This window comes from Neovison vison, chromosome 8 (genome assembly GCF_020171115.1).
Source record: "Neovison vison isolate M4711 chromosome 8, ASM_NN_V1, whole genome shotgun sequence".
Lineage (NCBI taxonomy): Eukaryota > Metazoa > Chordata > Mammalia > Carnivora > Mustelidae > Neogale > Neogale vison.
Window position 1 is genome coordinate 122,997,846 of NC_058098.1, and position 25,286 is coordinate 123,023,131.

The 25,286-nt window shown below is 52.6% G+C and overlaps 2 protein-coding genes across 2 annotated transcripts; one reads left to right on the forward strand and one right to left on the reverse strand.

Annotated features, from left to right (window-relative positions):
• Positions 1–2,179: 2,179 nt before the first annotated feature.
• Positions 2,180–4,350, reverse strand: DNAJC5G (DnaJ heat shock protein family (Hsp40) member C5 gamma). Its single transcript, XM_044262533.1, has 5 exons — positions 4,238–4,350; positions 3,732–3,993; positions 3,198–3,339; positions 2,451–2,516; positions 2,180–2,245 (listed from the first exon to the last, which is right to left on the reverse strand). The coding sequence occupies exons 1-4, from the start codon at positions 4,348–4,350 to the stop codon at positions 2,464–2,466; spliced, it is 570 nt and encodes a 189-aa protein (XP_044118468.1). The 3' UTR covers positions 2,180–2,245; positions 2,451–2,463.
• Positions 4,351–16,011: 11,661 nt separating this feature from the next.
• SLC30A3 (solute carrier family 30 member 3) lies at positions 16,012–24,070 on the forward strand. Its single transcript, XM_044262534.1, has 8 exons — positions 16,012–16,117; positions 19,754–19,935; positions 20,411–20,557; positions 20,652–20,805; positions 21,372–21,570; positions 21,829–21,934; positions 22,191–22,325; positions 23,251–24,070. The coding sequence occupies exons 1-8, from the start codon at positions 16,023–16,025 to the stop codon at positions 23,397–23,399; spliced, it is 1,167 nt and encodes a 388-aa protein (XP_044118469.1). The 5' UTR covers positions 16,012–16,022; the 3' UTR covers positions 23,400–24,070.
• The last annotated feature ends 1,216 nt before the right edge of the window (positions 24,071–25,286 follow it).

Here is a 25,286-nt window from a genome sequence, read left to right on the forward strand (position 1 = left end):
TCGTTGACTTTAGACAGTCCGTGGGTTCTTATGTTCCCTTCTACTGCTCGCTCTTGAAATAGCTCTGCTTGCTCTCCTGTCCCTTCCTCCAACTATTCCCCTCGTCCTCAGATGGCTGTTGTCAGACACTTCTCTGTCTTTATCTACTCTTTGCTCTGTACCCCAGCCAGGCACATGAAGCGAGCTTTCTCTGTCCCTCCCTCCCTGAATGACTCTTGTCCCCCCAAATTCCTCCTTTTGTTCTCCAAGTGACTCTTGTTCACTCTATGGGCAGCACTGTTTGTCCCCTGCTTCCCAAAGAGGAGATTAATTTTAACGTGGGGGTGGGGAACAAGGGGCATCTGCATGACATTCCAACTCCCAATTTAGCTCATGTAAGGCGAGCCACAGCTGTCACTGAGTGAGTGACCCTGACTCACTCAGGAATGGGTGACTGCCTTACACAAGGGCAGGGGTGAGCTTCACTGCTCATGGTGAAAGGTGGGTCTCCGAAGGTGTCCAGCTGTCAGGCTCAGAAGGCTCCTAGGGTCCTTGAGCCCCATAAGCATGGGCTCTTCTTCCAGGCAGAACCTACACTGGCCAGGATGGGGACGCCTGACATGGCTCAGGGTGGCAGGAAAGACCTCACCAGACCCAGAGCCTAGTCAGTGCCTCCAAGGCTTAGCCAGTGACCCTCACCCTCTTCCGCTGAACCCTGGGATTCAGAACAGGGACACCAGAGATTAGTGGGAAAGGTTCTGGTCCAGCACTTCTGGTCCATTTCTGTTCTTGCCCAGAACTTTCTTCTATCATCCTAGGAAAAGAAGCTAAGGACGCTAGAGCTGGCAGTTGCACCAGGGCCTGGAACGACCTCATGAGCATGCCTCTGAGAAAGTGTGGGAATTTGGTCCATGAACACATCACTGGAGCCACTCCAAAGACTTTAATTTTGTTAGGAAATCGAGAGAAGTTGAGCTGAGCAGAAAGGACCTGAGTGCCAGGAACCTATTTTGGGCACCAGGGGAACTGGTCTCCAGGGAAATTTTAGAGCATTGACAAAGTCGTAATCACAAGGCTCCAGGAGGCCTTTGTCTTCACTCCACGCTTGTCCTGGACCCCTGCTGGACCCCTCCTGAGCTCCTGGACGACTTCTCTCCAAGACAGGCTGGTCTCAGACGTGAGCACCGGCCCTCTGTCTTCTTCTCTTGTGGGCCTTTCCCTCTACCCCAGGCAGGATTCGTCTTTTTGGCGCCCAACAGATGCATGGGGTTGGACAAAAGCTCTTTTATTTATTGACATTCCTTAGCCCTTCTCCCAGTGGTGAGAGAGAAATTTGAGGAGTTACTTGGCTCTGACCCTGGATGGATGGGAAATAAACGGTGTGGAGAGGATAAAATGGGCAGGGTGAAGAGGCACGAGGATGGAGAGAGGGTCTTTAGAAGTATTATCTTTTCCCCCTATCATATGTTTCACACCCCTGTTTTCAGAACAAAATATATGGTGATCAGCCTGCATAAGATGTGGAGAAAAGGATGGAGGCAAGCAGGCACTGAGAGATGAACTTCAGTCAGCCCAGGACCCATGCTAAGGGGAGGCCGTGTTGGGGTGCAGTCTAGAGAGAAGCCAGAGGTGGGATAGCTACCCCTACCCCTCCAATGCATTCATACTTTGCCTGAGTTTACTCATGGTGGCACAGAATGAGGCTGACAATGTCAACTGCTTAGGCAGCAGAGAAAGGTGAGACCAGGCCCAGAAAAGCATGCTGGTGTAGGAATGAGTCTGACGCTAAGTTCTTGGTGCAGCGTTCCAGCAAAGGAGGGTTAGCTGGTACAGCAGCTCTGGGATAAGATCTACTCTGCTCAGTTATCAGGATCTTGGTGGAGACAATGCAAGTGGCTCAGGGCCCTGACCAATCGAAATTGGCCCAAATCTCAAGGCACAGGAAAAAGAATGCTCGGGAGAAGTCTGTCACCACGGTCTGAGACCTCATAAGGAGTAGAGATGGGAGGGCTTCTGTCTAAACAGTTTAAAATTGGGACTGGAACTAAAAAGAAGAGGAGGTGGGTGACCCTGTATTGCCAGGGTCAATGATACCATCAAGGACAGAGGGGGCATCCTCACTGGGATAGATGCCATCAAGGCTGAAGTTGGGATTTTTATAAGAAGAGGGGCAAATCAGGGTCAATATCAGGACACAGCTACTTGCTCCCCTCTTCAACATGTCCAGTGTGTTGGGCAGCAGAAGGCATCCTCGCTGGGTCAGCACCTGAGGGCAAAAGAGGTTGGCATCTTATTAAGCATAAGGAATAATGACCCAGAATTTAAAGCAAAGCCCCTGCAGGTAAGGATGTAAACACCTGAAATCCAAAGTCTAAGATACAAACTTTCTACTAATGACTCACTGGAAGTTAGTGTGTGTTCTTTTCTTATCCTTTGATTATTGCTGCATTTTAGCTTTCATATATACTCACTCCTCTTCGTCTCTTAGAAATCATCTTCATTATCATCTTGACCTCTTCTAAAGTTTCTTTTGTTTCCTATGATGGAATTTGAAAAACACATACACAAATATTTAGTAACAATTTTATTCCAGTGGTGAGAAACCTGTTACCTTGCAGTTACATGTCGGTATCACTAGGTGGCACTATGGTGAACTTCAGTCAAGGCACACTTTCACTGCTTGGGGTGGGGATGATCAGACACTCAGTTTCCTTTAGAGTAAAGGCAGTGAACTTCATCCTCTCATCTTGTCTTCAACCACTCCCTTTTCAAGGTACTCTCCCATCCATTTTTTTTTTTTAGTATTTTATTTATTTATTTATTTGACAGAGAGAGAGAGAGAGATCGCAAGTAGAGAGGCAGGCAGAGAGAGAGAGGGGGAAGCAGGCTCCCTGCTGAGCAGAGAGCCCGATGCGGGACTCGATCCCAGGACCCTGAGACCATAACCTGAGCCAAAGGCAGAGGCTTAACCCACTGAACCAACCAGGCATACAACATCCCCCCACTCCTTAGCTTAACAGTCACGAGAGGCCGATATGACATTCCTACTGTCAGCTGGTGGCCTAAGTCCCTCAGAAACCAAGCGTATCCTCTTTTCTTTCTTCACTTTGCCTCAATACCCACCTGAGACTCCCATATTTAGGGTTCAGAGTTTCACCCCCAACTATTTCATTCCTTCCTAACCACCTCTTACCTCAGGTCTTGTCTATGGCTCTCACCTGCCCTCGGAGGCTGATTCTGGACATTCTGCTGGTATCTTCTGACAACCTCCTCAGATGGTGGCTTAAGCCTCCCACAGCAAAAGCAGCAGCAGCAGCAGCAACAGCAGCAGGTGAGCAGGGCACACAGGAGGACCAGTGTCTGAAAGGTAGGAAAGCATGGCCTCAACCCAGCATTTCTTCTGTAGTTCCATTACAGCTCCCCTCCCTCAACCCCGCTGGTACCCAGAAAATGAGACAACAGAAGCATCTGTCCTGGGAGAGAAGGATCAGCTCTCCAAGAAGAGGTAGGTCATCCCTCCTTCCTTCCATTTTTTTTTTTTTTTACGATTTTATTTATTTATTTGAGAGAGAGCACAGAGGGAGAGGGAGAAGTAGATTCCCCACTGAACAGGGAGCCCGATGCAGGTCTCGATCTCAGGACCCTGGGATCAGGACCTGAGCCAAAGGCAGACGTTCAACCAACTGAGCCACCCAGGCACCCCACGCCACCCCCGCTTCCTTATTCTTAAAGGGCTAGGAAGAACTGTATACCTTGAACCAGCAACTATTCATCGTAAAATAGTATGTGACGCCTTCTTCACCAAAGTGATCGTATATGTATATTCCCAACGAGCCATGCCGGTCATAGATTTTCCGCTTCTTAGGGTCACTCAGTATGGAGTGGGCTGTGTTGATCTCTTTGAATATTTCTGCTGCTTGAGCATCCCCTGGATTCTTGTCTGGATGATACTTTAAGGCTAGTTTCCTGCCCAGGCAATACCCAAAAGGAGGGTGAGGAGAGGATGTTTGGAAAATGGCTGGGAGAGGAGGGTAGGATGAATGACAGGGATAGGTCTCTGGATGTGAAGAAGCAATGCATGAGTGCGAAGAATGGAGACAAGCAGCCCAAGTCTAAATTCCTTGCCAGGCCACAATGAAAAGGGTGATGACTCCATCCCACCCAAAGTGAAGGTCTGAGGATTTAAAAATGGTCATAAAGCAGGGTTTAAGTTGGGGGGGGGCAAATTTCAGGGTTTAATAAGAGGCCGGGTCTGAACCTGTAAGCCTTTTTGATGTCTTCAGGTGAGGCACCTTTCTTAAGCTCCAGCACGGCATAGAGGGTTGTCCCACTTTTGGACAGCTGGCGGGCTGCTTCATCCAAATGAGCCATGATCTGGGTCAGAAGAGAAGAAGCACTTGTGAGAACTTCCACAGGCCATGGAGAAGTGAACTTCCGGTGAGGAAACTCATCGCCTTCAGGCGCTAGGCAGGCAAAGCTAGTACAAAGGGACAAGGACAAGACAACAGTGAGTGGGCTCTGTGACTAGCAAGAGAGGGCAGGTGACCAGAAACGACCAGAGAAAACATCTCCTCACATTTCCCACTGTCCTTCAGCTACACAGCCCTCCAGACACCCACGTTGTGGAGAGGTGTAAGCAAGGGGAGATCTAAACCATGGGAAGAGGGTGATGCTGTCTGGAACTCCTGGTACCTTAGGCAAACAGCCCTAGGCCTGTCCAAGCTCACTGCTGGGATGTTAAGATCAGGGCAGCCCAGTCCTTGATCAGGCTGGGTCAGGATCCAGGGACATGCACAGTTCCCACGGGAGAAACAGTTCAGACCAAACCCTGAGCTAAGAGAAGGCCGGTGTCCCGAAGCCAGGCCGGTGGGCCGAGCTCCAGGTAGGCCAGGGACGTTCTTCTCCCTAGCCTCCCCTCTCAAACCTCGGAGACCCGGGGAGAACATCAAGGGATGAAGACGGAAGCGAAAGGGGTAGCTGTGGGGGCCGACCGGCCAGAGACCAGGGAGCAGGACCCCAGACAGTGGGAGAGACCTTGCGAAGCAGTGGCCCATCAGAGCCAAGGCTACATGCTCAGAAGGGAACACTCTGGTTCCCACATGCCCTCTGGCCTCTGGCTCCCTGCTTGGCCTGGTGCTCTACCTCTCCTCATCTCAGAGGAGACGCTCTCCTCACCTGGGGAAGCCTCACACAATCTCCATCTGGGTGTGAAATTTCACACCGCCAGGGTCCAGTGGCCAACAGCGCTTGCGTGCTGCGCCAACACTCCCGGTCGCTTTTTGGCGCTGCCAAAAAACCTGGGAGGTGAGGCTACGTGGGCCCTGGGATTTATTTCGCTCCTGAGGGTAGGGATCAGCCTTGCGCCAGCGGCCCATGCTACTACGTTGCCAGCTCTTCCGGTGGGCGTGGCCTAGGACCGGGTGGGGGTTGTCCCTTTTCCTGTGGGAGAGGATCACTAGCCTTCGTCACCCGCAAGGCTCATCCACTCACGTAAGGAAACATATTGGGCTTGCACGCCGGGGTTGTATGAGAGGTATGGCTCCTGCAAGCCTTTCTCCAGAGGTGTATTACCTTCCCTGTCTTCTTTTGCAGAGTTTAGGGGGTCTCCATTTTGTCCTTTCTTTCCCTTCCACCAGGAAACTACTATACATCCTTCAAGACCCATCTCTAATGTCCTCGGAATCCTTCCTTCTTTTCCGCATTTGTTCCCATCTTGCTCGGTCAGCGCATTTATTCTATTATATTGTAATTATGAGTTTGCGCCTTCCCTTAAATGATAAACGATATCTTGAATTTTCCAAAGTCTCTACTCTTCTTCAAAAACTTCATTTAAATACTACGATATCATAAGGATGTACCATAAGGTATTTATATAATTCAGATTGGATACTTAAGTTACTTGTTTCTATCCGTTTGATAGTGTAATAACCTTGTAACGAAAATTCCTATCTATAACTCTTCAAACAAATCTCTTCCCTACCCCCTGGAGGTGGAATTCCTGGACGTGGAATTATTGGGTCAAAGAGAATGTTTTAGAGACTCCTGATCCATGTTGCTAACTTTCTTCCCAGAAAGATCCCCAAAGTGCCAATTTACATCCCTACCTGCCAGGCTCCAAAGCGCCTATCTCCACCTGGCCGCGCTTCCTGTGATCTCCTACAGGAGGCAGTGTTTGCACCACTTCTAATTTACCGCTTTGTAATGTTGGTTTTCTTTACAGAGGAGCACTCAATAGCTCCCATAGCATGTAATTTGAAAGAGCTTTAATGTTTCAGTAGTTTTCCTCTGCTACACCTCGTGTGGCTTTCATCACTCTCTTCCCATAATTACAGTTGTTTGCGCACATTGGCATCGCCTTCTAGGTCTTAAGTGGCAAATCAATCTTCCATCCCAAGAGATGTGAGCCATCTGAGTAAACTAAGGAGTCCATGGGCAATAGGCACCATGACCAGGGAGTTAACCAACTTCTTTCTGTAGATCTGTGATCGCTGTAGGGGTGGGGATGAAAAGCTTTGGCATCAACCTCCCAGTTCATAGGTTCTGGGTTGGAGGAGTTTATAAGTTAGTCTGCTAAAGGAAAGGAGCTGAAACTGATATATATATTTTTTTTCCTGTGAGGGTTTGTACTATGATAAATTTCCCTAGCTAACTCCCAACTTTTCATCACGAACATGGGATGGCAGAACTAGCAGAACAACCCAGGTTGTTTCTTTACTAGCACTGGGAAGATGGCAGAAGGCACTAGAAGTGCAGAGCACTTACAGTGAATTCCTTGCCTCGGTCTATAGGCCCAGCCTGGTCTGGCCCCTGCCTCTCAGGCTAGCTCTGCCAAGCACCACTGTTTTGTCTGCTCTGGTCTCTGCTGCACTGGTTTTCTGTCAGTTCCTTTGAAGACACCCTCCAAAGGAGCCTTTGGCCACGCTGCTCCCTCTGCCTGGAGGACTCCTCCTCAGGCTGTCCACTAGCTGACTTCTCATCCTTCTAGGATCTCAGCTTCATGTCTCCTCCCGTAGGTCTTTAAGTTTGGAGTTCTGCTTCTCTCTCCTCACCTCATAACACCCTCACGATGATTTGTGAATATATGTTTATTTGTGTGTTGATTTGCTTAAGGTCTGCCTTCCCCAGTACAAAGTGAACTCTCTGAGGGACCTTGTGGGTTTGCTCACCATCTTTCACTCGGCAACTAGACCCATGCCTGGTTCACAGCATGTGAATTAATGATTTGTTGAAGGATCTGCAGCAAAGGGAGGCTTCGGTTGGTCCAATGAAGGCCTAGAGGTTGGGCCCTGGCAAGAATTCCCTAGAGGAGCACTTAGCTGGGGAGTTGGACCACTAGAGACCATTCCCTCTCCTATGGTCCCAAACAAGAAGAGATGTAAGGGGTTAAGAGAAGGTGGTAGGGGAGATAGTAATGGTAATTTGGAGCTCCTTGCTTCTTGTTTGTCTTCGTCTTCCTTCAGTTCCTAACACAGTTCCTGAAATATTGTAGGTGCTCAATGAATGTTGGCCAGTTGAATGAATAAGCAAACATTGTGTCTTTTCAGAGGCACCGTAACCTAATAATCTGCTTTGATTCTCACAGCAGCTATGAGAGGTGGTGTGATCCCATTCCTGCTTCATAGAATTGAGCCCAGAGAAAGAGGGCAAATTAGGTTATTCTCTGGAAGAGTTAGTAAACATCTTCCACATCTTGCCAGAGGCTCCAGAATGTTATTACTTCTTATCATTGCTCTCTGACATTATAATTAATTCTAATCATAGTCTGTAGCTCTTAAAATTAGCTATTATCTTTAAGTCTTCTGAGCCTTTAATCTGAATGAAAGGATACTGCAGGCAGTAGGCTACAGACATGGAAAGAGAGGACAGGCAAGTTAGCCTGGCATCCTTTGGCCTGAGGTTCTCCACTTTGCCTTCACCTAGAAACGGACCCCATCTGGCTCGGTTTCTATGCACACAGTCTCTTCTGACACTCAGCACAGTACTAGGAAGAACACACAAGCCCAGAATCAGAAGCCCTAGACCTTGGTTTTGGCTCTGTCTCTAATGAGCCGTGTGATCCTGAACAAGTCACTTAATCTCTGAGGCTCTTTTTCCTTTCCTGTAAAAACCTGTGCCATTCCACAGGGTTGATGTCAAAACTAAATTAGATTTAGTTGTAAGAAAAAAAGCAAAACAGAGAAAATAACTATGCTGAAGAATGATTTCAGGCCAAAACCTTTTCTATAATCATTTGCCCTCAAGTCACTGATTTTATAGTTTACTATCTCACAGTTTGGTCTCTCCTGGAGAAAACCAAGAAGCATCCCTTATTTACCCACAAACAGCTAAGGTTTTAGTCATATAGCCAGAATACACATATACAGACAGCAGACATTGGCATATTTATACCCAAAATATCATGCTCTCGAGCATATGCAGTGGGAGAGAGAGATCATAATTTGTCATACCCAACCACTAGGTTCTAGAATTACATAGTTTTTGAGTTGGAAAGGAACTCAGAAGCTTAACTCTCATCTAATGCCTTTGTTGTGTAATTAAGGAATTTTTGGCCCAGAGAGAAGGAATGACCTGCTCAAAGTCAACCAATGAGGTCCAGACCTACGTCTTCTAAGTTAAGATTCTGTGTCGTGTCTGCTCCTTATACACACCAGCTCCCTTCTCACTTTAAAGTTGAGGTCTAGGGGGGCACCTGGGTGGCTCAGTGGGTTAAGCCTCTGCCTTCAGCCCAGGTCATGATCCCAGGTTCCTGGGATCGAGCCCTGTGTAGGGCTCTCTGCTCAGCAGGGAGCCTGCTTCCCTTCCTCTTTCTCTACCTGCCTCTCTGCCTACTTGTGATCTCTGTTTGTCACATAAATAAATAAAATCTTAAAAAAAAAAAAAAGTTGAGGTCGAGGGGTGCCTGGGTGGCTCAGTCAGTTGGGCATCTGACTCTTGGTTTTGGTTCAGGTCATGATCTCAGTCAGGGTCATGGGATTGAGTCCCCAATCGACATTTTATGTTAAGTGGGGAGTTTGCTTGAAGATTCACTCCCTCTGCCCCTCTCCCACATTCAAATAAATAAGTAAGTAAATAAATCTTAAAAAAAAAAATAAAGTTGAGGTCTAGAGACGGACCAAAGCTGTAGCTGATATCTACCTCCTTTCATGATGTCAGGTAATGTCCTGCTCTCCCTCTGTCCAGGTGCAGGACACTCACTACCTATATGACAAGACATCACTGGCCCGTTTGTTTGCCTCTCCTCCCCTGGGCAGACATCTCAGAGTGGGAGGTGGAGGGCTTCCAGCCAGAGAGGTGGCCGCATACCCCTGTCCTCTCTTACCTGCAACCCCAGATTTCAGAGCTAAGGGCAGGCTGACAGGGCATGGCTCGCTCACCTGTAAAATGGAAATAATAGTGTGTACCTCTTAGGGTTGTTAGCTGGATCGAATACTTAATTTGAACAGTGCTTGGCACATGGTAAGTGCTAGTTATTGTCATTGTCACCATCCTCATCCTCATCACCATCCTGTCCATCTGGTCGCCTCTCAATTTTGTAAAGAGAGAGGTTGCTTTTCGTTTTTTTCCCGGGAAGAAGGGAAAACTCAGGATCCTTCCTCTAGGAAGATTTTCAGATTGTCATTGGAATTGTTCCATCTGCTTTCTATATCCTTCTCTCAGCCTCTTAGAACCCCATCTCCTTGTTCCCCTCCCCAGCACCCTCATGCTGCCCTCTTACTCTCCAGAATATCCCTGCCAGTCCTCCCTAAGCAGTTAGAACTCCAAAATTAACTCTCTCACTTCTCTTTTCAATACTTTTGGTTTTCTGTTTTTGTTTTTAGAGAGAGATCACGTGTGCATGTGCATACACAAGTAAGGGGGGCAGTGAGGGTGAGGCAGGAGCAGAGGGAGAGGGAGAGAGAGAATCTCAAGTAGGCCTCATGCTCAATGCCCAGCCAAAGCAGGGCTCAATCCCTCAACCATGAGATCATGACCTGAGCCAAAATCAAGAGTTGGACACTTAATTGACTGAGCCACCCAGGTGTTCATGCTTTCAATATTTCTAATAAAAAGTATTACCTCCATCAAAGGAGTTCATCCCTAAGGGTTGGTTAGGTGGAAAGTAACCTGATTTTTAAAAAAGATTTTATTTATCGATTTTGACAGAGAGAGAGAGATCACAAGTAGACAGAGAGGCAGGCAGAGAAGGGTGGGGGGGAGGGGACGTAGCCCCCCTGCTGAACAGAGAGCCTGATTAGGGGATGTGGGGCTCCATCCCTTGCGGGGATGGAGGACTCTGAGATCATGACCTGAGGGGAAGGCAGAGGCTTAACCCACTGAGCCATCCAGGCGCCCCAGAAAGCTACCTGATTAAAATAACAATTCAGGGGTGCCTGGTTCGGTCAGTCAGTGGGGCATGTGATGCTTGATCTTGGGGTTGGAGGTTCAAGCCCCATGTTGGGTGTAGAGATTACTTAAAACTAAAATCTTGAAAAACCAAAAACCACTGTAATTCAGCTTATGGTAAGAATGGCTATTAATAAATACCTCACTCTCCCCATTCTTACCAACACATAAGGTATAGGGGTGCCTGGGATCTCTGCTCAGCAGGGAGCCTGCTTCTGCCTCTCTCTCCCTCTCTCTGCCTGCCTCTCTACCTACTTGTGATCTCTGTCTGTCAAATAAATAAATAAAATCTTAAAAAAAAAAAAAAAAAAGGAAAAACTGGCAGAATTTCAGACAGTGTGACCGAATGAAGTGAAAAAGACCAAGCTGTGTTTTGGGGAAGACTTTGGACCCTAAATCACTTTTCTCTTTTTCTGTTCAATTTCACGTCTTTTGCTTTCTGTGGCTCTGCATTTTTCTGGTTCTCCTCCTACATCTCCAATAAGTTTCCTGCCCTGCCCCTTCTGGATCCTTTTTTTTCACCTCCTGCCTGCATATTCAATATGGTTTGGTCTTTAAGCTTCTGCTTGGGTTCTCTCCTCTTCACTTCAGAGATCCAGTCTACACCCATGGCTTCAGATGTCATAAGTAGGCTTTACGTAAGTTGTGGGTTATCCACAGGCCAGTCTCCCACCGCCTCCAAACCATATTCCCCATACCTGTTGTTCCTCTCAGTTTCTCTACTGATGTTAATGTTATGGCTATTTCCAAGGCAGTGATGCTCAAAACCCAAACAACACTTATCCGTGGATTCAGTATTTTCCCCCAATTCAGCCCAAAAAGTCTTACTAATTTCTTTTTTTTAAAATCGCTCTTTCATGTGTCCTTTATTTTCAGCTCCCACAGCCACAAAACATCCCAGTTAAAGGATTTCCATATCACATGAACTGTTGTTCTAGCCTCCTGACTGTTCTCCCTACCGCTAGCGTCATGCTGGATATGGCTACCAGATCAGTGTTCGTAAAGCAATGCTTCTGTCATTACCACGCCTTCACCCATGGCCTAGAGGATGTAAAACAACCTTTTAAATCTGGCAATAGGGGCGCCTGGGTGGCTCAGTCAGTTAAGCGTCTGCCTTCGGGTCACGTCATGATCCCGGAATCCTGGGACAGAGTCCAGCATCCGGCTCCTTGCTCAGCAGGGAGCCTGCTTCTCCCTCTGCCTGCTTCTCCCCCTGCTTGTGCTTGCTCTCTCTGACAAATAAATAAGTAATATCTTAGAAAAAAATAAATCTGGCAATAAACTCTACAACTTGATACCAGTTTAGCTCTCCAAGTGCATTGTCTGGTGTTGCCCTAAGGTAACCCTTCTGTGACAGACTGTCTCCCGCCGCCCCAAATATTCCTGTCCTTTCTCACCTCTATGCCATTGCTCTTACCCCAGTTCCCCTTGTGAACTGTCCTTTTTGTTAATCCATTCACTTACACAACAGGTATCTTAAACATTGCTATATGGGGCGCCTGGGAGGCTCAGTGGGTTATGCCTGTGCCTATGGCTCAGGTTATGATCTCAGGGTCCTGGGATAGAGCCCTGGGATCCAGTTCTGGGATCCAGTCCTGGGATCAAGCCCTGCATCCGGCTCTCTGCTCAGCAGGGAGCCTGCCTTTTTTTTTTTTTTTAAATAGAACATTTCAAACACAAAGATAGAATAGCACAGTGATCTCCATCTACCCACCATCAAGCTGCAACAACCATTGCTTTCTGCAGTTTCTAGACAGTATTTTAAGCCTTGAAATTGGATTGATATCTCCAGGGAGTGAGTGTAGAAAGGTAAAGTGAAGGGGATGACTAAGTCCTGGACCATTCCAGTATTCAGTGGTTGAGAAGATGAGGAGGAACCAGCAAAGAAGACTGAGAATAAGCAGTCAGTGAAGTAGGAGGAAAACCAGATTATGGTATCCTGGAAGCCAAGTGAAGAAATAAGTAACTCCCAAATAATGATGTAATTACAGTGTGATAAATGCTGAGGAAGAAATAAAAGCATGCAGGGAGAATGTATAACATGAGAAATAACTTAGTCTGGGGATCAGGGAAGGCCTCCTGGAGGAGGTGATATTTCAGCTCCATCCCTCCCTCATCCTCCCTATCTTCAACTAAAATCCTATTTTCTCCATCTTGCTTCCACTCAGACAGCCTGCCCCCTTTTTTCTGGGGTGGCTTTAACGAGGACTATATATTAGCCACCAGGGGCCCTAGGGACACCGTGATGAGAAAGGTAGAAGCAAGCCATTTTGTTTCAGCGTGCTGAGTGCCAACCATACATAAGCGCAGAGGGCCTTGAGAGCACCGGAAAAGGGCACATAGCGGGGGAGTTAGAAAGACTTCCTGGAGGAACACCTGAGCAGAGAATGGAGTGGATACTGGACCCCCTTGTTATCTTTCCCCTTACCCTTCAGCCTGGCTTGGACCTTTCCAGTGTTAATCCGTTATCTGCGTGCTTGGCTTCCAAATCTTGTCTGAGATCCCTAGCCCAGCCTAAATCCTGACTTCAAGGCTGGACTTGGCTCTCTTTTTCTCTCCCAAAATGAACTGGTCCAGCCTGGGCTCCCTGAAGCCCCCTTCTGACCTGCTCTGCCACCCTCTGTTCCAGCACTGACCTATCCTCCTGAGAATTTCCAGGGACTCCTGCTTCCCTCATCCCTTTGGGATTTAATGTGGCCTAAGGAATCTCCTTAGGGAAAATTGATACCCCAGGCAGGACAGGACAGGACAGGACAGGACAGACATTTAGAGCATGTGGGTAAATCAGCAACCAAAGCCTGCAAAATAGAAATCTCTTGCAATCAAGTTAAAGCCAGGAAGGGGGAGGAAATGCATGTATTTTGCTCACCAGAAATTCCCAGTTACCCTAGCAAAGTGCATGGCAGGAAATAAACGTTCAGTAAATGTTGAATGAATAGTTCTTACACGATTTCAGTTCCCTACAACCAGCTCTCAGCCTTCCTTCTAACTCCTGCCTCATTTTCCTAGCTCCTATCCAGGTGCTGGATGCCTTCCTCAGACCTGGCTTTCAAGAGGACCCTTTGCAAAGATTTTCATGGGGCCACTTGATGGCTCTCTGAGAAACAGGTGCAAGAGGTCTGTTTGGCTGCCAGGCTTTCCTTACATAGATTTCCAAGCACAAGCAACTGTTGGTATTCTCCCCGCTGGTGCCCTCGGCTTCTGGAGGCAGCACGTTCCAAGGCGCGACACGGAGGGAGCCGCGGCAGAGGACAGCCTTGTAATCCATCTGCTCCCAGACTTCATTCCCCTCCCGCCTGCTCGCTCCCCGCCCAGGGGCGGGCGGACTCGTGCCGGCGTCTGCGCCCCCTCCCGGGAACCCGGGGCTGCTGTCTGCGCACTGTGGACTGGCTGCCCAGGAAGGGAAATCCCGGAGGGAGCCATTGTTGTCAAGTCCCCTGTTGTCGCCATCGGCTAAGGGTGCCTAGAAACCCCTTCCCCGCACAGGGCTCCGCGGTTTCTCCCCATCCTCGAGCTGGCCTGCCCCGGCCGCTCCTGGCGAGGCTACAACATCCCAGCCCTGGAGGGCTCCCCAGCTCCAGGGCTCTCAGAATTGGGGAAGCCCCAGGCCCAGTGCCAAGCTTCGAAAACCGACGGCGCCTAGCGGGACTTGCTGGGCTCTGACCTAGGCGGACCGGGCATGAATTCCACCCCGCTCTAACAAGGACCTACAAGGTGACCTTGGCCGGTGGCTTCCCCTCTCGCTACCTCTGTCTGCATCCCCGCGACCCGAGCAAGGAGCTGAGGTCCCACTTCTCTAGGGGAAATTGGAGGAAGAAAGGACCCCCACCCTCACTCCCTCGCCCCTCGCCTCTCGCCTCGCGTGGGCTTTGGGCTGAGCCTTCTGCCGGGAGTAGAGGGAGGGTGCCGAATAAAGGCTGGCGCTGGCCCCGGGAGCCGCGTGGGTGGAGACGCGGCACCGGGGGCTCACGCAGACCCTTTGGTTCTTCCGTTCCGCACCGTTCCCCAGCGCAGTACGCTCCCTTCGTGCACGCCGCCCGCAAACCTTGGCAAGGACCTCACTCTCCCCCGCCTGAGCAGCCAGCCCGCCGCCCAGCTTGCCTAATCCGTTCAAGCCTCACCTCCTCCGCGAAGCTCTCCCGGGTTAACCCCATCTCTTCCAACCACTTTATCTGCCACGTGCTCCTAGTGTTTGTTCGCGGATGGGGGGTGGGGGGGAGGTGTACACGCAGTTGCAATGTTTGGGAATAATAACGTTGGGGAGAGGTGTCTATCCCCAGAACCCCAAATGAAGGATGCCCAGTGTGTTCTTTATGAACTGTGCCCGTGGATGGGTTTCTCTGCTGGACTCACCAACCGCTCCCACCCTCCACGCTTCCCTATCCAAGCTCACTTCTCTCCCTCCTCTTCCAGACCCTTCTCTTCAGAGTGTCACAACTTGGAGGGCACAATGCAATCCCTACCCCCATTTCATTCTACAGTGGCGGCAGGTGTGAGGGCCAGAGAGCATTGGGCATGTGAAGGTTTGACCCCGGGCTCAGGCCACCCACTTTGCTCTAAGTCACTCCTTCCCCTGGGCTTTAGTTAAACTGAGGCAAAAGGAGGTAAAGGCCCAGCCAGGTGCTAGAGGTTCGGTGGTAAAGAATCACGTGCTGGCAAGCGGCAGCCTCCCTCCAAGAAAAGTGGGCTTGTGACCAGAGATGTGGCATCGCTCCTTCCTCCTCCCGTTGCCCCAGCCTGTGAGTGGCAAGACTGCGGCGCGCGCGCTCTTCAGTCGCTAGTGCGGTGCCCTGAACTGGAGAGGGGAAGAGGATGGGGTTCCAGTCCCAGCGTTTTATTCACCGGCTACATGACCCTAGATGCTTCTTCCTCTGGAACTCAGTTTACTCATCCGAAAAATAGGGATAGTAATGAATTGGAGGAGAACAGGAAGCTTTTGTCACCCGAAGTCTCTATAAAAATAAACGATAATGAGCGGTACAGTGCTTGGCAGCAGATTCTGCATGCAAATTCCGACCCCACATCCTCCACAGAGGGGTTTCTGGCCGGAGTCCCTGGAGTTCTCCCGGATGTGTCACTGCTCACCCCACACTCTTTCTGGCTCTCTCGAGCTAGGTAATGGACCCACACTTGATTCTGCCTCCTTGTGGGGGGCTGGACGACACCCCCCCTACCCCCGCCTGCAGGCTTGCAAGGGGAGGTGTTCCCTGGGGGAAGGTTTGGGGGGTGCCAAGCCTTGAGGAGCTTGGCTTGGAACCGGTGGGCGGGACTTGGGTGGGGGCGGGGCTATGGAAATTTGGCATTCTCTAGAACCCTGCGGGGGCGCAGAGGGCTCCCGTCGCCCACACCTGACTCTGCACTGGGAAATGGGGCTTTCACTACGGGGGCGGGGCTCTAAGGGCGGGGCTTAGGCGTGGGGGAGAGACCCGAGAGCCTGGAGGCGGGGCTTGGGGAGCTCGCCCCACGCGGGGCGGGGCTCCAAAGGCCGCGGGATCTGCAGTTCGGACTCCCCGCGACACAGTCGCTGCAGTTCCCTCTACTCTGGTGGCCCCGCGGCCCTGCGGGGAGTCCGGGGGTCGGCTGGCCGCTCGGACTTGGTGCAGGGCCGGCCCCGCCTCTCCCTTCCACGGTGGGGCCTAGACGGTTGGGGCCGCGGTGACATGGAGCCCTCTCCTGCCACGGGGGGATCGGAGACCACTCGCCTGGTGAGCCCCCGGGACCGCGGCAGCGCCGGTGGCGGCCTGCGCTTGAAGAGGTAGGACAGACCTGGGCTGGTCCTCAGCTCGGGGGCGCCACCCTCATGCCATCCGTCCATTTCGTTGTCTCCCCCGGCGTGGCCCCGGCTGGCCGCCCCAACGCCCCGCAAGTCCCGCGGCTTCGCGGCGCCCGACTCTGTCCTCTCCGGCCACACCGCCAGAACCGACCCCGACCCTCCCAGCAGTCCGCTATGCCTCCTCCCGGCCACACTCTTTTTCTCGGTCCCGCAACACAGCACCCCGGCCCGTCCCCCAAGCCTCCGGACCCCTCCGCCGCCCTCGCCGCATCCGACTTCCCCGCGAGCAACTGCCCCTCCGTCGGGCCGGAATCCACGCCTGGTGCCCCGAAGTCCGCATTGCTCCAGCGCCCTGGCGGTGGGAGCTTCCCGCCGCCCAGGCTTCGGAGCCCCCGCTGCAGGCCCCTGGCCCTTCCCTCTGTGCGCGCGGGCTCGGGGCGCCCCCTCCAGCCACCGCCAGCTGTGCGCACCCGGGCCGAAGATGGGCCCGGGCTCCACGGCGGTTCTTCCGGGCCCCTGGGGGGCGGCGGCCGCTGGGAAGCGAGGGGGTGGCAGGGAAGGAGCAGGTGCGGTCTGGGCGGCAGGGGGTATTCCCGGCTCCGCACAGACGGGGCCGGGGGCGGCGAGGTGTGAAACGAGGCGCGCGGAGCGGCCGGGACAGCGGGCCGGGGGCGGCCGGAGAACCTCCTCCGCGTCCCGCCGGCCTCCCGCGCCCGGCGCCCGCCGGGTCTCACGGAGCGGCCGCGCCAGGCCCATCCTGGCCACCTCCGCTGGCCATTTTGTCTGTTGGCTGACCGTCCGTTTGTCTCGGAAATTTGACAGGCTCCCTGGCCTTTTCTCTTTCTTCATTCCTCCCAATCGTTTCGTTTCCCTCCGAGCACCTTTCCCTTTGTCTCTGATGATGTGGTGCCTCTCTCGCTCTTTCCCTGGATGGGGGCCGTAAACCTGGGTGGGTGGGGGAGTGGATGAACAGAAGGGAGTACAGACTTCCCGTCTGACTCCTTCCTGCCGGGGACTGCAGACGTGGGCTGCTGTGGAGGCTGCAGCCCAGGCCCTGGCTCTCTTCACATATCCTTTTGACTCTGCTTCAGGTCCTGGTCCCCTCCCCACCCTTCACCTCTACCCGCTCTATATTACTTGTTTGTTGGGGTTTCAGAGGCCAGGGAGAGAAAACTGCCTTTCCTTCTCTCTAAACAACATGTAGCCCCCCACCCACATACACACCCACCGGCACCAACAATGAGGCTTTTTTAAAAATGTTTGTTTTGTTTTCTGTTTTTTTAAAGTAGACTCCAAGCCCAATGTGGAGCTTGAACTCATGACCCTGAGATTAAGAGTCCCATGCTCCACCAACTGAGCCAGCCAGGCACCCCAACAATGAGGCTTCTTTAGTGCCCAATTCATGCAGGACAAAAGGGAGCAGCCTGTTGATGGCTGGCTACCTTGATGACTGGCTACTCTGTTCCTTGTAAAAAAAAAAAAAAAAAGGCATCTTGCCCATTGCCCCAAAGCCACGCAGCTTCTGCTTGCTATCCAGACCCGCATCTCTGACTCCCGGCTCATTTTCAGTCTCATATGACCATTAGTCACCAAATCCTGCAGTATTTTCTGAAAGAGGCTCTTCCCTAACCTACCTGCCCCTCCTTTGAAATCTGGTGCATGGAATTTGTGGCCTGGTCTATTCTGGACCCTTCCATCTCCTCTCCTCTCCCTCTCCAGATTAATACATCAGCAAGGTCATCTCAGGGCTTGGGAAAGATATGTGAAACCAATCAGTGTATCTCCCTTGGTGTTCCTTTGAGTCCTCACTTTCCTCCCCAGCCCTTGCCCTGACTCCTGACACTTAAAATTCCTAGCCACTTATTTTGTCATTGACATCTCCCGTGTCTAGAGCCCCCTTCTTCGCCAGGTCTCATGTTAAACATGTCTTCCTCTGTGACGTTGTCCTCACCCCCATCCCAGGTGGTCACTCCCTCCCTGGTGCTCCGAAGCCCCTCATTCATAATCCTCCCGGCCCCAGCGTCTCCTTGCCTAGTAAGCCATCTGTGACACATCTGTCCGGGTTTCACTATGTGCACCCTGCCTGCCACCTGAGTCCCAGGCACCCAACTACGTGTATACCTCATTGAAGAATGAGGGTGGGTTTCAAAGCCACCCTCATCTTCCTGTCTCCTCGGCAAAACACCCAGCATCTCATCATCATACACATTGAGATTCTAAGTCTTGGAAGAACATTCCAAGAATTAAATCTACCTGCCAGCACTCGAATCTTCCCTGCAGGCACCAAATGTGCCCCCACCTCCCTCACACCTCAATTCACCCACTTGGCAGAGCTTTTCTCAGCCAGAAGGCTCCAGGCCTCCCTCCTCAATTTACTGCTGTGACCACGTTTCTATGTGGAGCCTTCGATTTTTCACTCATGGGTATTCTTGTCACACTTCCATGAGTATTTCTAAGACTGTATTTTCTATTTAGGTCCTTTCTTTGTTCTATGGGAGGTTCTGGCTTTGCCGGAGTTCAGGTTGGTAGTCGTGGGGGTAGGAATGGGGCCAGCATGAGCCTAAAACTCAGCCTGAGCTCAGTCTCTGGCACCCAGGTGAGGCTCCAGCCCTACTCATGTATTGAAGGAGGCTTACGGTACCCTACAGCTAAGGTGGCCTCCGCTGGGTGCTTACGATCAGCCCAGGGTCCAGGGAACATGAGGCAGCCTCCAAATCCACTGCTCCTACCACTACCTCCCCAGCCATGCAGTCGGTGCTTCATCCTCCCTGTGACAACCCCAGCTCTGGGATCTGGGACCCCTGACTTTTTGGGTCCCAACAGTCCACTCCTCTCTTAAATGGCCACGTTTCAGCAGCATGTGAAGATAGGGAAGGGGAAGGATCTGGAATGGAGGCACAAGGAGAGGGATCTGGGAGGGAGATACTAAGGCCAGGATCCCGTGCTCACCCTTTGACACCACCATCCCTCCATCCTCTGTCTAGCATGTTCACCCCGTCTTTACCCGAACCCTCCGCTTCCTTCCAGACCCTTCTCATGGTGCCCCCTTCAGTTTCCCTGATTTCATTGCAATTCATCTACTCTATCCTCCGAGCCCTGAGAGCATTTTGTTTTATGGCAATAGCCACTCTCCTGCTACATATCACAGCACCGAGGTACACCTTTGTTTTGCTCACCAAAAGCTCCCAGAGGTCAGCAAGATCCTGCTCATTTTGTGTTCCTTCTGGTGCCTATCTACACATTATGGTGGCGTTTACTCTATACCACGAACTAGCTGTGCAGCCTCCACATGTCCTCTCCCTCTCTGAGCCTCATACTTGTAATTTCTGTAAAAAGCATCAGATTAGACCATCTCTACGGTGCTTCCGAGCTGTGGAGTTCCATGGCTCTGTGTATGAAAGGAGAAGGAGGCTGGAATCTGAGCTGTTTAGCCCCATCTCTCACGTGGCCCTCTGCCCCTGAGGCAGTCCATCCCCAGGTTTGGCCAGGCCTTGGGACGAACAGAGTGGGTGTCAGGCCACAGTTGATGAAGCCCATCTAGCGGGACTGAGGACGTAGGAGTGAGGAACAGGTGAGCCCACGGCCAAGTCCCAGGCTGAATGGTGCTGCCGGCTTCAGTCTCTTCACAGAGACCTCGGAGCCCCTCCCCGAGGAACCCAAACCTGTGGAGATGCCCTTCCACCACTGCCACCGGGACCCCCTGCCGCAGCCCGGGCTCACCCCCGAGAGGCTGCAGGCACAGAAGCAACTGGGCGCCGCCTGTGCCGTGTGCTGCGTCTTCATGGCTGGGGAGGTGGTCGGTAAGTCGGCGAGCGGCTCCGCCAACCCCACCCGCCAACCCCTGCCCAAGCCACTCTCCACCCAGAGTCCCAGCAAGGTTCCTGGAGAGGTGGGGCAGGGGGAGATGAGGAGAGTGGGGTGGTGGCAGGGGGCGCGTGGGTGCCCAGGACTCAGGAAGTGGGCGAGGGTGGACGACAGCACCTTCAAGCCCAGGGCTAGGGCTGAGGGCCAGGGCTGGCTTCTCAGCATTAGCTAGTCTTTCAAAAGTCCCACTTTCTTGATAGTAAAATGTGTCCTTACAGAAAATCTAGAAAATGTGGATGAGTGAAAAGAAGCCGATAGTCGCCCCTCCTATAATCCCATCGCTATGGGATGCCACCACACTCCCTTTGGGGCACGGGTCCCCCTGGTCTCCTTCCCTGCTTCTCCACACACTGTCACAGTGCCCACTGCTTCCTAACCAGACCCAGACTGTGCCCTGCTTTACCCTTGCAGGGGGGTATCTGGCCCACAGCCTCGCCATTATGACCGACGCAGCCCACCTGCTGGCCGATGTGGGCAGCATGATAGGCAGCCTCTTCTCCCTCTGGCTCTCTACCCGTCCAGCCACCCGCACCATGACCTTTGGCTGGCACCGCTCAGGTAAGGCCCCGCATGGCCCCCTGAGCCTCTCCTCTCACCAGAAGGTACCTCCCAGGTCCCGGGCAGGTCTCCGATAGCTCGTCTTCCCCTGCAGAGACTCTAGGAGCCTTGGCCTCTGTGGTCTCCCTCTGGATGGTCACCGGCATCCTCCTGTACCTGGCCTTCATCCGCCTGCTGCACAGCGACTACCACATCGAGGGGGGTGCCATGCTGCTGACCGCCAGCATCGCTGTCTGTGCCAACCTGCTGTACGTCCCCGTAGGGAGCGGTGCCCCGGGGGCCTTAGGGCGAGGGGTGCTCCTCCGGGGGTGGGGAGGAGCTGGCTCTCTCTGCACCCCGAAAGGCATGCACCAGGCACACACAGTTCTCCCCTGTCAGCTACCCTAGGGCTGCCTGAGGACAGACAAGAGAAAGACCTGGAATCCAGAGCCAGCAGACATTTCCTGGGGCCACTCTGCTGCGGGCTGTCATTAGCAGTGTCTCATTTGAGACCCCCCCCCATAAGGTAGACAGTATTGGCCCTAGTGTACAGTTAAGGACACAGGACCCAGGAGGTGGCCAGGGGACTTTCTCAGGTGTAAGTCGCCGTGGCAGGATCTGAAGGCATGTCTCTAGCACCAAGTATGGTGTTTTTCTCCCCAGCCTGCACGATCTGTGTCCCTCGGCCAATGCTGTCTTCCTCCCGGGGCTGGGAAAGTAGGGAGGAAACAGGTGGAGAAAGGGCTCCTAGGGAGGTGAGGTGGAGAGACTTGGCAAGAGGGCAGAGAGGCTGGGAACAGGTCAGTAGGGCTGAGCTGCTCTGCTTCCCCCTCAGAATGGCCTTTGTGCTGCACCAGGCCGGGCCCCCCCACAGCCACGGGTCTAGGGGGGCAGAATATGCACCGCTGGAGGAAGGGCCGGGGGAGCCCCTGCCACTGGGGAACACGAGCGTCCGGGCAGCCTTTGTGCATGTGCTGGGGGACCTCCTGCAGAGCCTTGGGGTCCTGGCCGCCTCTGTCCTCATCTACTTCAAGGTACTGTGCGTGCAGGCCTGCCCCCGCCTTCATCCCCCAGCTCCACACCCTGCCCCGCTCCTTGCCCCCTTGGTCTCCCTCCCCACCGCCAGCTCCCCGCTCCCCAGTACTCCTGGCTCTCTCCTCTCTCGGGCATGGCCCCTTTCCCCTCAGCAGGGCTCTCGGGGGCCTCTCAGGTCCTGTTTGTCCAAGACACCCCTAGGTCTTCCCCTGGAGGGTTCCTGTTTCCCGGACTTGGAAGTCTCTCTCTCTCTCTAGCCTCAGTACAAGGCAGCTGACCCCATCAGCACCTTCCTCTTCTCCATCTGTGCCCTCGGATCCACGGCTCCGACCCTCCGAGATGTCCTCCGTGTCCTCATGGAAGGTAAATCACATGCCACCGCTCCCCACCTGGGGCCCTCTCTGACCTCACTCCAGCTCTGGGCCTCCTCTCTTGTCTCAAGAGAGGGTGGGGAGAAGGCCTGGGTCCTGGGTCTATTGCCTGAGGAGGATTCAGGCCCAGGGTGAATTGTGGGGGTTGATGCTGAGCGGATACAGGGTGGGGGAGGTAGAGTCTGGTGAGGAGCCACCTCAGCGCTGGAGTGGCCTTGGCAGTAAGGCGTGGCCGGCGCTGCTTGCAGGTTCCCCCCGAAGTGTGGGGTTTGAGCCCGTGCGGGACACGCTGTTGTCCGTGCCGGGAGTCCGGGCAACTCATGAGCTGCACCTGTGGTCCCTTACGCTTACTTACCACGTTGCCTCCGCACATCTGGCCATTGGTGAGTCCACACTGGCCCTAGCCAGTTCCCTCCTAGAAATATACCCTCTCCTGGTGCCCCCCAGCCCCTGACTGCCCCGGCCCGGCTCCCTCTTCCAAACCTAGGAAGAGTCTCTGAACTGCTGGGATTGCTATGCCTGCTCTCTTTCTTGATCTCTCTCTCACACACACGTGGGCGTGCTGGAGACAAAGCACCCTGGACAGGGTGTTGGGGTGGGGGTCCGCCCTCTCTGAAGTAGTGCAGAGAACCAACAACCCTTTAAAAGATCACTAGTACCAGGTGGTCTAGCCACGGGGCAGTTAGTAAGGGGTGACCGTGGGGTATCATGGAACGTTCAGACTGATGAGGACGAGCTCTGTGTGGCACCCAGGGAAAATGTTGATGGTATAATGCTAAGAGAAAAAAGCTGAATGTAGAATTATATCTACATTATGATTCAACTATTAAAAATATATATGGTGACTCACAAGCTGACAAAGGATTTTTGAGTTTCTTCCAGATGCAAGAAGCAATCAGAGACATGCAATTTGGATGCCAAAAATATTACACTTTGTGGGATAGTGGAGGGTAACTCTAGAGGGACAATGGGAGAAAATAGTTAACATCTGGATTGTCTTGGAGACTTGGGTGCTGTGGCTGCTGACACGTACAGCTGTCTATGGACAGTCAAAGAGCAGAAGAGAATAGAAAAATAAGAATAGTTTGGCGTGTTAGCAGGGTGGCCTGGTTGAGTGAGTCTCTCCAGCCTTTTCTTTGGCATTTTTATGCTGTTCATACAATACAGAAAGAAAAGAAAGCTCCTTGCGCAAGCCTGGTTTTAATGGTGTGCAGGCCCTGGGGTCCTCCTGCGCCCGTCCTTTATCTTGGCCCCTGCCCGGCTCCCGACTCCCCTGGGAACCTGCTGCCTCTTATCACTCTCCCACAGACTCCACGGCCGACCCTGAAGCTGTCCTGGCTGAAGCCGCGTCGCAGCTCCACTCCCGGTTCGGGTTCTCCAGCTGTACCCTGCAGGTTGAGCGGTACCAGCCCGAGATGGCCCAGTGCCTGCGCTGCCGGGAGCCCCCGCAAGCCTGAGCCGAGGCCCCGCCCTCGCCCCACTGCCAGGCCCTGGCTCAGGCCCGGACTCTCAGTACCTGCATCCCTTCTCTCGCAGAAGGGACAGAGCCGGGCGTCCCCCTTCCTCACTTCCTCCTTCCACCTGCCCACTCCCTAGCCCCCAGCCCCGGTGGGCAAGACCAAAGTGTGTGGGGGATGGGCAGGGGGCGGGCTGAACGGGAATCAATCCGTGGGGGTTTGTAGAAGTCCCTTGGTCCCCCCCTCCCTATGGTTTGGGGAGCACAAGCGTCCTTTCCATGCAGTTCATTTGTCTGTGTGGCCGGCTGGCTGTCTGGCTGGGGGCATCTGCCTGTCTGTGTGCTGTTGGTGTGCCTATGCCTGGGGGAGGTCAGCAGGGGCCCCCTCCCCATGTGGCCCTCGCTCTGTCTATGCAGGAGCCCCAAAGCCCGCACTTTGTCTGTGTGTTCTAGCTCTGTGGTTTTGTCTCAGTGTGTGTGTGTGTGTGTTTCTTGGTGCTGTGGCCTGTGTGTCTCTGTGCCTATGTGGCTGTGCTATAGTCTCTCTGAGTCTGCACCATCCATGTGTCCTTTTGGGGGGGTCTATCTGTCCATCCCTCTGTTGGTGCTGTGCCCTCGGCTAGAGAGGGAGGACTCCGCCACAGCTCCACCAATAAACTTGTGTTCACGGCAGCTTTCAGTCCCTGTACTGACTCGTCAGGAGGGGAAGGAGGGTCATGCAACCAGAGTGACCTTCCACAGCCCTCCTACCTCCTACCCAGCCCCTCCACCCTCTCTACCCTCAAATATCCATGCCCATGTGGGCCAAACTCCACCAGTCCCTTTATTACCTTCCCCTACTCCACAGCCTGGGTCTCTGGCTCAGGGAGAGGCCCCACGTGCTCTGGGCTTGGTTGCAGGAGAAAGTTGGAAGGCAAGGAGCCAAGGGATCCTGGAGAGTCATTCCTAAAGACTCCTGCAGGCCATTGTGGCCTCGGGCTTAGTCCCGTTGGGGGAGAGTGCTTGTACCACATGCTAATGTGGGCCTGGTTCCCAAGCTGTGTCAGGTGTCAGGGGGAGGGGCCCCCCCAACCCTGGCTGACAGCAGCAACCCCAAGGCCAGTTTTGGGCTGTAGACACCTTGGTGTGGACACCAAGGACCTCTTTTGCCACATTATTCCCCCCTTTGCCTTTAAGAATCATATATTTTGACAGATTTAGTCTTTATAAGCCAGACGTAAGGGATTTTTGTTATTATTCAGGAATCCCTTAAACTTAAGGAATTGTAGATTTTCTCTTTCAAAAAATCAGACTCTTTTTGATTTTAGAGCTAGTACTTTGGGTCAGCCGAGTTCATGGGCCTTACCATCCTAGACGGATATAATTCCAGACCGAGCAAAGACACGGAGCGTGTTTACTAGTCCGTGCATACTGCTACAGGGCTTTCCTCTGCACGACGGAAGAATCGTTATCATAAGATGATCTTTTAAAAATTATTATAAAAGCAATATATGCTTGCTTTAAGAGTCCAACAAAAAGAAAAGTATATAAAGTAGAAAGTGAGTGTTTTCCCTATTCTACTGCTCCCAGAGGTAACTGCTATTCACAGTTTGGAATCTCTCTGCCCATATTTTTATGTATGTACAAACAGTTCTGTGTAACATAAATGGGATCGCTTTATAGGTTGAGATCATGTAACCTGCTTTTAGGATTCGAGCATGCATGCTGGATGCAGCTTCCCAGGTCAATTACACATAGATTTCATGGCTCTGTGTAAGGTGAAGCTGAAAAAAGGCCTCCCTACTCTGGTCTCCAGCTGGTCTCCCCCACTCTGGTCTCCCCCTCCCCCCAAGGCTGGGTGAGTCTCACTGGCTGGCTGGCTGGCCAGCCGGCCTGAGTCAGGCGTGGG